Source organism: Oxyura jamaicensis, chromosome 7 (genome assembly GCF_011077185.1).
Source record: "Oxyura jamaicensis isolate SHBP4307 breed ruddy duck chromosome 7, BPBGC_Ojam_1.0, whole genome shotgun sequence".
NCBI lineage: Eukaryota > Metazoa > Chordata > Aves > Anseriformes > Anatidae > Oxyura > Oxyura jamaicensis.
The window spans coordinates 35,186,881-35,198,925 of record NC_048899.1 but is presented as its reverse complement, the minus strand read 5'-3'; the positions used below and the strand labels follow the sequence as shown (position 1 = coordinate 35,198,925).

The 12,045-nt window shown below is 40.9% G+C and overlaps 1 protein-coding gene across 7 annotated transcripts in view; it reads right to left on the bottom strand.

The window, feature by feature from the left end:
• Window positions 1-5,632, bottom strand: part of KYNU (kynureninase) — a 59,724-nt gene extending 54,092 nt beyond the window's left edge. For 2 of the 7 annotated variants that reach the window (XM_035332147.1, XM_035332153.1), the window contains exon 1: window positions 3,487-3,607. In XM_035332147.1, the coding sequence (XP_035188038.1) occupies window positions 3,487-3,552 (66 nt within the window). In that variant the 5' untranslated portion in view covers window positions 3,553-3,607. Of the gene's footprint in view, window positions 1-2,637; window positions 2,841-3,486; window positions 3,608-4,573; window positions 4,810-5,422; window positions 5,560-5,613 lie in introns of those variants that run through there. The other 5 variants (XM_035332148.1, XM_035332151.1, XM_035332149.1 and 2 more) reach the window with 5 other exon arrangements.
• Window positions 5,633-12,045: the final 6,413 nt, after the last annotated feature.

The window sequence follows — 12,045 nt, the reverse complement described above, 5'->3', positions numbered from 1 at the left end:
ATACAGAAGAGCTTCATCACCACATACAGGAAAGATAACAGTTGGTATTTCAATATAACCCCCTAAATAGAACAGCTTCATTAGTGCCAATTAATCCAAACCTCTTTATACTCTAGCCAAATGGCCAGCATGATGCTGGTTACCTGGTTTAATTTGCTATCATTTAATTTTTATGCTCTGAGCATTCCCCCTCCCTCCAGACTAGGTATCTTACACAAGAGTATCTCTGCCACCCCCCCCCCCCCCCCCCCCCAACCCAAACCCAGGGTAAAAAGAGTGCCAGCAGACCTCTTTTAGGCAGCAGCTTTCATTTTGCTGACACTCACCTTCTCCTGGGAGGTTTTGTCGATGCATTATTTTTGCACTGTCTCCACATGGGTTGAAACATTGTATAATCGTGTAAAATTATAAATTTTAAGAAGCTATGGGCTTTGTCAGTAAACTAGGGCTTATTTTCAGGCAATATTAGAATCAGCACTTGGAAAGTAAAACTTGTTTTGGTTTCCAAAAGCTTATTTCTTTTATCTACATCACTATCACAGGTGTCCTAATCCCACAGTCATTATCAAAGCCTGTCCAGTACACACTCACATAATCAAGATATAGTTCTCTTTTGTCTGATGAATATTTAATTATGGAGGAAAATCCTTTGGGAAAGGGCTGGAAATCAGGTCTTCCTGACTGTCTCATTGCAGATATAAGGACCACGCAGTAGGCTGTAGTCTTCCCTACAGTCAGGCTCCTTCCCTCCCACATTAGTGCCTGGGTTTAATGCGCCCCAGGAACATAGCTCCTGAACTGAGGGAACAGGTCTTTTAATTTCTCTAAATGGATGACTCAGTTGAGGCTCTCCTCTGAGCACAACAGCATTAGGTAGTTTTGGCAGGGAGATGAGTATCACTGAGCAGGTCCACATGGTATATCACCATCACCCATGTCCTCTCGTGGACACAAAGGTTGGGAGCTTCCAGCAGCTAGGCCCTGGGGCCCACAGAGACAATGCCAGCCTCACCATGTATGACCAGCAGATGGATGATAAGGGTGCTCAAAGGACAGTTTGGTTTTACACACCAGTTCCCTCTCATCTGAACTGATGATTCTTTGTTTTTACATCATATTAAGACAGGGCAGCATCCTACTATTTGTCTCTCTCATCCCCATTTCTCAGTAAGGACACACAGTTATTACAGTGGATTAATGGCTATCATATTCCAGGTCACCCACTGACCCGAACGGAAAGCATAGATGGGTTGTTTCCATTTGAGGCCTGACCCAAAACTGACTGAAGTCAATAGGTGTCTCTTCATTACAAAGAAATTTCTACATCAGGCTGCTGGTTGCCTGTCACTGCTGTAGTTCACTGCATCTGATCAATGAGTTTTGTTTATTATGATTCTTACTTATATTAAATTTTGACAGCAAGTATAATATTAAACACAAAAATCTAGAAACTAAAAATGATTAAGTGCTCAGAGGTACCTGATTTAATACAAACATTATGAAATAAGATAAAACGACTAAAATAAAATCAATCAAAATCCTATTGAGGAATGAAATCCCAAAGATCAAATTCTGAGAACAGAATAAGAAAGCACTTTTGTCCTTCAAATGGGAATTACACTTCATAGAAGAAAACTCAGATATTTTTTTTTTTGATGGCTGGCTTTATGATGTTTTCTAATTGCTGGAGAATAGAATCCCTTGTAGTTATTTCACAATAACTCATGAGTTATTTTCTACATGCAGATAACATTTATACAAGTACAATACAGCTTTATTCCATCCAATTATCTTAATTTGACTGAAAACTATATTCTGTATCCTCTTCAAATTAAAATTCAAACCCCTTAATGCAAAGTGATGTTCCGGCTTTGATAAACATAGTTCCATATGAAGATATTTTCATACAGCTTGAAGTAAAAATAAACAATGCTAAGAGAAACACCTTGCCTCCACCACCTTTCTCTAGGAAAGAAAAAAAAAAAAAAGGCATTCAGGCATTTTTTTTTCCTTTCCTAGAAATTTCCTGGCACTTTCGTCTTAATAGACATAGATGACATGAAGTCAGCTTTTTCTCCCCCTTTTTGTTGACTGTTCTTATACCTCTATTGTTTTCCCTACCACAGGATTTAAGTCTCCTACAATGTTTTTCTTTTTGTCCCCCACACATTCCTGAAGGTCTCATCTCTCATTTGTCTCCTGTTCCTGCCCCCAATGCACTCTCCATCTCATCCCTTAGCAGTTTCACCACTTCTTAGTATGTGCAATGATTCAATGTAAAAAAAGCCTTCATGACTGTTGGCAATATTTAACTTTCAAAAGAGATCATACACAGTGAAAATTAAGAAAACATTCATTATTAAATATTGTATCAGCACAGATATCAGGATATTTCATCTATTGTTTAAAGCCACAGAAGACAACGGATAAACCATAAAAGACATTGGATGAGAAAGTCAGACAAATGAAGTGAATGCCCAGGTGACTACTTCTGTTTTGTCCTTTATGCATAATTTACCAACTAATAGAAAAAGTGTGAATATTAACAAGCCATCTTATCAGACTTACACAAGAATGTCCGTTAGGCTTAAGAACAATAATCTCTATTTTTAGATTCATTATGATACTTTTACTTACTCTCTGCCTATACTTGTATTTTGATGCCTTCATTAAAAGTCCCCTTGCCCCCTTTAAGCATTCTCTTTGAGCATTCCAGGATTTTACTCACAGTCTTTCTACCCAACACAGTGCTGACAGGGGCATAAAATGAACCCCTACTTAAAAGCCGTATCAAATCCTCAGAGAAAGTTTATCATGAAAATAGCAGGTCCTGCACTTTCTGCCCTCCAATAGCTGTTCACCAGGTTGCTAAACAAGGCTCAGCCCACAGACCTTTGACATTTTCAGGTGACCGTACAAATGAACTCTTTGGAAAATTGGAGTCATGCACATACGTGAGCACACAACTTTGCAGTATAGGTCCACGCTGTCAAAATACACCCACTGAAAGCACCAATAGCATTGTGGACTGAGGCTGTTTTAAACACAAAGAAAATCTACAGCTGTGAGCGGTGCATAAGGGATGATCCTCCCTCTCATCTTTACACAAAGCAAAATGCTTTCGTGAATACAGAATTGCAGAAGGAAGTTCCTGAGAAACACAGCCCAGAGCAACACATTCTGGATTACTTCAGGTTAAATACACTTCAATAGATTTGTTTAAATTACAGAACTGTAGAGGAAAAAAATCTAAATGCTCATAGCAACAACAGACACACAGCAGCAAACACAACTGTATAATTAAATAAGTTACACAGAAGAGTGTCACAGCTGCAGCAAGGGAATGTGACAGCGGAATTATAATAAACTCAGTTACTTAGAGCAATTTAGGCACATATTGACCTTAACATCCAGAAGTGACTCAGTGTTACAAGAAATTTTACATATAAAACTCATATTTTCCCCTCCACAGTGGAGTCACATTACCCTGTGGTTGGCAGCCGTTCGTGTGATAGGATGAGGAAACCCTTGTGCAAATGCTGGGCTTTGCATTAAGAAACAGCCAGCATCACGTGCCTGCTCTGCCAGACTCTGACCCCAGCAGGGACTGAACACATGACCTCCAAGAGTTAACTGAAAACCAGGTAGGGGTGGGGATTTATAATTTTTTTTCCTCCCCCTTTGTCACCATAGCAAAGTTAAAAACTGATTTTTATCTTCCTTGCATACAGGAACAAGAATGGAGCCACAAACAATTATAGCAAAAGTGGTTTTAAACCAAGCTCTTTCACTTTACTGAAGGAGCAGATCACAGCAAAACAGGCAGAACTCAGCAAAATGAGCAAGCACATGGCAGTGGGAACAATAGGAATTTACATGGTGTGGATTTGTCAGTGTAGGAAATGGAAGAATTAGAGGTAAAATTAGAGATGAGTAGCTTATATCCATCTTTGATCTCCTATAAAAATAATCTCAAACTACCCAGAGATTTCAATGTTAGCTCTATCCGCACTCCTTGCACTTGAGCTATACCCATTCTTATACATAAGAGGAGCATAGTCACCTGGAACTAACAAGCTTTTTTTCTTTTGTCTTATTCAGCCTCAAGTTCTCAGGGAAAAAAAAAAAAAAAAGGCAGCAAGGATAGATAAAGGGGGCAAAACAGTCAGTTGTATCTCAAAATTACATTGTTAGTTTACAACTCCAGTCTCATGTTCTGTGCACATAAGCCTGCACTAATGCTGGTTTATTATCTGGATTTCCATTTGTGGTACACACCCCTATATCTGACACCACTGAGCAGAAACATTTCATCACCTCTTCCAGAAAAAGAAAGAAAAAGTCACTTAATATTAGCCCCAGATAAAACTAGCCTCGGTCCATCAGTTCTTGCAGTATCCTTACTCAGTTTTTCACTGTCACGTGAAATTTTGTACTTGCTACTATCTGTAGTCCACCAGCAAGGACTGGACTGCTGCTCAAGAAGCTTTGTACCACCAGGAATTTGGCGGAAGATAGAAACAGGACATATGGGCACTTCAGCTATTGAGGCAAGAGGAATCCAATATAATACTCCTGAAGCATATTTGTGTCTTGTTTTGTTGGCCATTTAGGTGAAACCAAGGTAGAACACAATTTAACTTTTCAGCACACCCTTGGAAATAGAGTGCAAGCTTTCCCATTGCATTTTCCTTTGAAAAAATATCTTGATTTTTACCCTTGATTGTCCGTAGCAGCAGAAAAACAGCTGTGCTGACAGAGGCTATGTTTTTGTGGACTTTCATGATAGGAGGAATATTGACCCCTTCTTCTCAGCTGTTCCTCTCTACTCTTCAAACAGGATAAAAGAAAAGTACAGACAAAAACCTTTGCCCTTTAATTCAAGGCTCAAAAAAAAAAAAAAAAATCAGCAAACCTGTCACCTTGTGTTTTTGTTTTATGAAGTTTCAGAACTAACATAATGGTCTGTCCTCCACTGCCCCTACTCTGCCAGAGTAGTGACCAGGAAGCAGGCAGAGAATAAACCACCACAAGCCAGAGCAAGAGCAACATGCAAAAGAATGAGGCCATGCAAGGTGGCTGGGGTCACAGTGCACACTAGGAGAGAAGGCAGAAGATGTCGGGGAAGAGCAGCCCCACCATCAGCTTCTCAAAGGGGCTGTTGGGCAAACAATGGGAAGGCAATAATATCTGTTACCTACATTAAATTCATTTGCCTCCCTGGCAAAACTTAGAGTTTCTTCTCAAGATACAGAACCATAAATAAGAAGGGCATCCTGAAGCCCACCCATTCCACTCCAGATGGGCAGCTATGACACTTAGCCCATCAGGTCATCAAGGCTCATGTTGGTGCTGCTAGGCCACAGCACTCCCGCTGTAAGGAGGATAAAACAACCCTTTAATAGAAAAAGGCAGGTCTTACAAGGTGACCTGGAAGGCCCTTAAGCAGGAAACACCACGGTTTCCACAGCCAGAACAGGAGCAAGAAGGCAAGGAGGTGCTCCAGGAGCCTACACTGCACTGCTCAGCACACAATTGCTGAGAAAAACTGTCTGCCATCATGAAACAAGCCCCACAGCTATTTTTTTAAAGCATGCCATCTGCCCATCTTACCTTAGGATGGCATGATACATCCCACCTCAGACCTAACAGCAACAACCTGGGAAACAACAGCATAAAACCTTCAGTCTCCTGTGTGCTGAGCTTGGTTCACCAACTGTCTGACCACTTTTGCTTTCTCTCCACACCAACAACACTCCTGCTCAACCAAAAAAGCTCATGCTTCAAATCAGGCCACATTTAAAGCCTGCTTGATCAGGATGGCCTACACCACCTGTTCTCACTTGATGTTTTCTCCTCCCTCCAAGGCCCCATAGGCCTGTGTTTCCCTTCTTTAAGTGACCCATAGTGAACACGTTCATTTGGCCTATTGGCAGCAGTTGTGTGACGTTGATTTTGTGTCTGGTTAAGTCTGAAAAAAGTTCTCTCTGTCCATTTAAGTTCAACTTACAGAGAGTTGAGTGTCTGTAGGAGTGTTCTGTGGTTTGTTTGTTTGTTTGTTTTGTGTTTTTTTTTTTTTGGTTAAATGCATGGTTAGTAGTGAAATTCGAAGTTGTTTGCTGCCTTTTGGGTGGCCAAAGCGAGCTTGTGAAATCTTCTTGCATGTCTTATGCGTATTTCCCGAATATCCTGTCCAGCTGGGCTGCTAGGCACACATCCAAAAATATGTATGGATTTTTCACTGTTATGTCACCTGCTATGTTTTTCTTCATACTCTGTATCAATTATCATTTTTACTTATTTCTGAGTCTTTGAACATAGTATTTGTCCTTTAAAATCTATTTTTAAAGTGGGGTCTCTCTGGAGAAAAAAAAAAAAAAAAAAAAGAGAGAGAGAAACAAGAAATTATTTACTTTACTGTGGTAAAATTTAGGGAAAAATATTCCACCACTGCACTAGTAATAGTAGTACCCAGAGATGGAAAATAAGAGAATCAGTGGTAAGTGATTTTCACATAAAGAAAAACAAGAAAAGGAACTCCCCCTGGCTTTGATGTCTCCACCATAGCTGCAACAGTGAGAGAACATACTTTGAATAAATGAAACTTCCATGTATCTCTCTGAGTTAGCTGCTACTAATAAAAGATGTCTGTACTGCTGATGTCTTCACCACATTTCCAGGCAGAATGCACACACACAGATGTTTTAAAAGCCCGTTGCTGTAGGGAATGGTTTATAACTGTCTCTTAGCATTTTATAAGAGATAAGCACTCCTCCCGCCCCCCCCCCCCCCCCCCCCCCCTTGTCACATATTTGGTGTCAATGTTTGCTTTGGGCAGCAGGGACTGTCCAAGTCATTTCTACCAAAGGCAGGGACAGGAGGGGAGGCAGCAGTCAGCCCTTCCCAAGGGGACAGCGGGTTGGCACCAAAGGGGGCATTTGAGAGACGGAAAGGAGACCAGGGCACCTGGCACCCACTTTTCTCATGGCAGGTGCTTGCTATGTTTTGCATAACCTTCTTAAAAATAAATGTCAGTGTTCCAGGGGTGGATTTATGGTGGTTATCCCAACCACTCTTTCTCCAAGGCCCTCTCAAAGGCAGGTAAAGGTGTCTGTATCAGATATGGTCTCTTTCTGCCATTGGCTAACCTGCAGCTCCTCGCCCACCAGATGACCGGCTGTGTGTCTGGACACCACAGGACAACTGCCAACTGCATCTACTTGCAGCACATTTCCTGCCTGTGGTCAAAGAGCTTCTCAGAAAAAATCAGGAATCAGTTACAGACCAGCTGCAGAGGGTTAAGAACAACAAGACTTGATTGCGAGGCACCCCATAATACCAGAGCTTTTATTTTCTTTTTTTTTTTTTTTTTTTTTTTTTTTTTTTTTAATATTTGTGTACCATGTCTTTACGATGCACTTTGTACCACTGCAGGTTGACTAATAGCTGAGGACATTAATTTAACCGAGCTAGACAAACGATACCGGTGCATTTTCCCTCCTCCTCTGCCCCCCATTTGCAGCTCCATAAACGCAAATGTACTTCACACTTTCATTTTTATTTTTAAGCTCTTGCAGCAGTTACCATCTGGAATAAGACTCAGGGAGGGGAGCAGGAAGAAAAGACAGGTCAGGAAATAACAAGCAAAGCTGTGCTACACGTGTGTTGTCTCAGTTAAAAAACAGAGTGCCACACGCGGTGCGGTGCTGATTAATCAGAAGCACCGAGCAGACCTGGACCATCCAAGGGCTGAAGATGCAAAGCTGGGCTAAGCCTGGTGTAAATAGAAGGCTACTCTTCTGAATGGCCTTGGAGCAGCAGAGGAAGCAGTAGTACATAAAGGGTCATGACAGGCAGCACAGTGGGGTGTGACACCACGGGGGAGGCCAAAATAATGAGGCGGGGGCTTGTGAAGGGGATGTATTCATGCATCTTCTGTAGTAAGGATCTCATTCTGCAGCTTTCAGTCAAATGGGGTTGAACAGCACACGCTGAAACGATACATCATTTTGGGAAAGCTGAAATTCCTGAAAGAGATTTTAATGCCAAATAGTCTGAGAAAAGCAGCAGCTCTGTGGGCTGGTGTCACAACACGCTGCACACCATCAGAGGGACATGGCATTGCTCTGCAAGGGGATGGAGGCAGGGACAAAACTTTGCCCTGTATTAAAAAATCTGGGAGGTGTGATAGTGCCAAACCCTTGCTAGAAGAGCGAACACACATTTTCGTGTCAGTGAGCATCCTTTCCATACCCATACGCTCCTTCTTTCCCTTTCTGTCCCCACTTTTGACCTGCTCAGCCCACTCTGACTGAAGATTTAATCTTTCTTTGATTACCTAATAAACTGATTATGAAGCAAATCCGACCACAAACCAGCCAAGGTCTGAATGAATCTGTGCCAATACCTGACTTCCTACCGATATTTATAATCCCCAGATCACCCTTTGCTTGAACTTTAGGGTGCAGGCAGTGACTCAGCAGTCGCAGGGCTCATATTAGTATTCTTAGGACATTTCCAGAGCATTTTAAACTGACTGCCTCCCCTGTGCTGTGATGAGACCTATCAGCTTGTGGTGAATTGCTCTGAGGAAGGTTACAGGTCTCCGTAGGGACTGCTCATGATCTTTGAAAAGTGCATTTCCCTCTAGCAAGTCATAAATGCTCAGGAGAGTTGCTAAAGATCACTCAAAATATATTATTGAATACTTTGATGCCGTACTCTCATTCTGTGTTATCGTATACTTAAAGTATATTAAAAGGTTCCCTAAATACCAAGTGCATTTGTGTGGAATAGAATTTATTTTTTCCAAAGCCAGAAGAAAATAGCTTTGGATCATTACAAGATATGTAACACTTTCTCTGCAATTCTGCAGAATGGATTATAAACTTGACAGCATTTTTTTTTCCTTCCCCACCTCCAATGACTGTTGTGATAGACTTTAGTTAACTTCTTTGGATTGTTTTTTCCTTGCTAACAGTCCCCAGTCAAAATGAAAAATAAGAACCTTCTGGATCCTGTCTTGATAAGGTCAGATTGTAGAATTTTTCTTTCCAGCAATTTAGCCAAGCTTTCTCCTTCCAGAATACATTTACTCAGTAATAAACATCTCCAGACAGCCGGGCTGTACAGACTGGAAACAATTAAGCCAAAATTGGGGAAAGCAGCTCATGAATAAGTATTCTGCTTTAATGAAATTGGACTGAAAAATTCAGGAGCAAAGGAAGTAAAAGCATTTCCAAATTGTATTAATTAGACATATTTGTAAAAATCTGTGCTTATGCAAGTACCATATGCATTTTTTAATATCAAGCTAAGCTGAGAATAGGCTGGGTAATTGGAAGCCTTTTGCTGTAATGATGTGGTCAAACACCAGGTACACACCAACATTTGGGATACATAATTTAGCATCTTGTAGCAAAAAGAAAGAAGTTTAGCCAATTTTCTTTAAGCTATATAACAGGAAACCTGCCAAACAAGAGGTTAAAGTGCTTTTTCTTTCTTAAGTAGAAATGAGGTTAAAAAACAGTTTATTCCAGAAATAAAGTAACAACTTATGCTATGAAGAAGCCTCATCTCTCAATTAGGCAAGCAATTAAGTAAATATGCTTAGCTCTCCCAGCTTGTTAGAGATCCAAGTTAAATCCCTCTGAAACAAAATAGGTTTTTTATGTTATCACAAACATTTCAACAGATCCTAAATTCTTTGGTTTTCCAATTTTTGCACAAATGCATCTACCACTTAGGCATAACATACTTAACAGCAAATCCATCAACTGTTTACTTACAGGAAGAGAAAAAAAAAAAAAAAAGCACCTGTGCCATTATTTTTAATTAAGTTATCCTCCTACACTTCCTCTGTCCAACATCCTCAAATAGTTTATACATAATTCTAAAATAATTTAGAATTGAGTAATTTACACATCATGGCTGTGACATCTCTTGGTGTAGTTTTCTCAAGAGACTCACAACTAGTATAAAACTAAACTTAGTTTTATAAAGCACTATTTCAATTTGGAAAGTTCACAGCATTTTCAAGAGGAATTAATGAACGTGGCTAATAGCTGGATCCGAGTTATAAGGCATTAGGAGGACACAGTCATGAGGAAAGGCAATATATAACCTTTAGAGGGGACAATTAGAGATCAATTATCAGAGCCAGAGAAGAGCATTCGAAAGCAGCTTCTTCATTAATCAAAGATTATCTCAAATTAGAATGTTTAATTATTTGCCAAGATCCTTTGTATATTCTTCTGCACAGACATAAACACAGACACACACACAAGCCAGGGGCTTTTGGAAAACTGCTAACTTATGGATTGTTTCATCATAACACACTTTTAAAACTAAAATACCAAATATTTTGAAGAACTTGTAACACAGACAAAGTAGCATAACTCAGGAGATGACATTGAAGGTGCCATGGCTTCTGGTTTTTAATATACTAAGCCTGGTGGGTATTGTTAACTATTTGATGTACAGCTACATTGAAAAATAGATGTTTTAATATCTTTGGCAAGAAAGGAAGAGATGTGAATTTCCTACACACTCTAATAATTCGTGACAGGATGCGAGGATATAATGTAAGATTTAGATCAAACTTGTAGCGGCTGAGTTTTAGGTTCCCAAACAACTGAGCATATCCAAAGAAGTGGGAGGACGCATCGGGAACAGGCACAGAAAGGGGGATGAGACCCAGCTGGCGGGTTGGAAATGCCAGGCTCCGGCATCTGCTGCCCTGCCACTGCACAAAGAGCACGGAGAGCACCATCTCCTGTGTCAGAGGCAGTCCTCCAAATGCAAGCTGCAAAACGCGTTCAAGGTTTGTTCAGCATTACCCTTCCTGGGTGATTAGCCGTCGCTGAACATATGACCATCTAAATTGGTATATTCCAACACTTTAGATGGTAGCTGGGAGGAGATGCACCTGGGCTGCACAAAAGGCCTTTGGCAAACAGAAACTTTAGAGAAACACAAGGGGAAGAGAGGTACAAAGTAGGTGGCTTATGGTCCTTATGCTCCTAGGGAAATGCCATTGCCCAGTTCATGAAATAAAGTTAGTTCCACCTGTGCTCAGTACACTCACCATTTATCTCCTACAAGCCATCCACTTGTCTGTGGGCACCTTAAGCACCAGCTCATGGATCTTCTTAGGAAGTTTGGCCCAGCGCAGTGCCTGGGCTGTTATTCTTTGGTGACAGTCAGAGATGTCTGGGCATCTGTGCTCAGAATGCTCAGATGTCTGAGCATTCTGGGATCCAACCTGTTCCCATGGTGGGATACTTTTCTCACTCCATTATTATTATTTATTTTTTTTTCTCATGGCCAGCCTTATATTGAAGTCACAACAAAACTCTTTACTCTCTCTGTAAGGGATATCCTCGAAGTGGATACGAAGACTTTCTCCTTTTCACAGATGGCCTTCTCCCTTGCAGAACCCTGACCTTTGTGGGCTAGGTCAGGATGACCACAGGAACCTTCAGAGTCACTTGACCTGGACTTCTGCACGTACTGCAACCACAGACCTTTCTGGTACAGCTCCACTTTTAACAGAAATGCCTCCTAAATAAATGCAGTATTGAATAAGTAACCTTAAAATATTCTGATTAAAGCTGTTTGTGAGAAAGTATATTAGCCATCTGATACAAATGAATGACAATCAGTCTCTGTCTTTCACCAGGCCTTTCCCTCTACCATTTGTTAGCTTGTCTGCTGTTTTAATGCAAATTTATCAAACTTGCTCACTTTGACTCAGCAATCTGCTTAGTCACAGTGACAGAGCACGGCAGTGATACCTGTGGCAGATAACAACTCCTGCTGCAGTAGTCTGCCTTGGGGACGTGGAAGATGTCAGGCTAGGCAGAAGGGCTTTCTTTCCACAGAGTGTTGAGCATGAGTTCAGAGAGGAGTTCCTCCACAGATGGCCATAAGAGAAAGCAATATAGGGAATACTGGGGTGATCCTCACTGATAACAGAAGGTGAGATGGTTGCAAAAGAAGATGCAGACAAAGATATAGAAAAACTCATGCAATAATCTTGGGTGG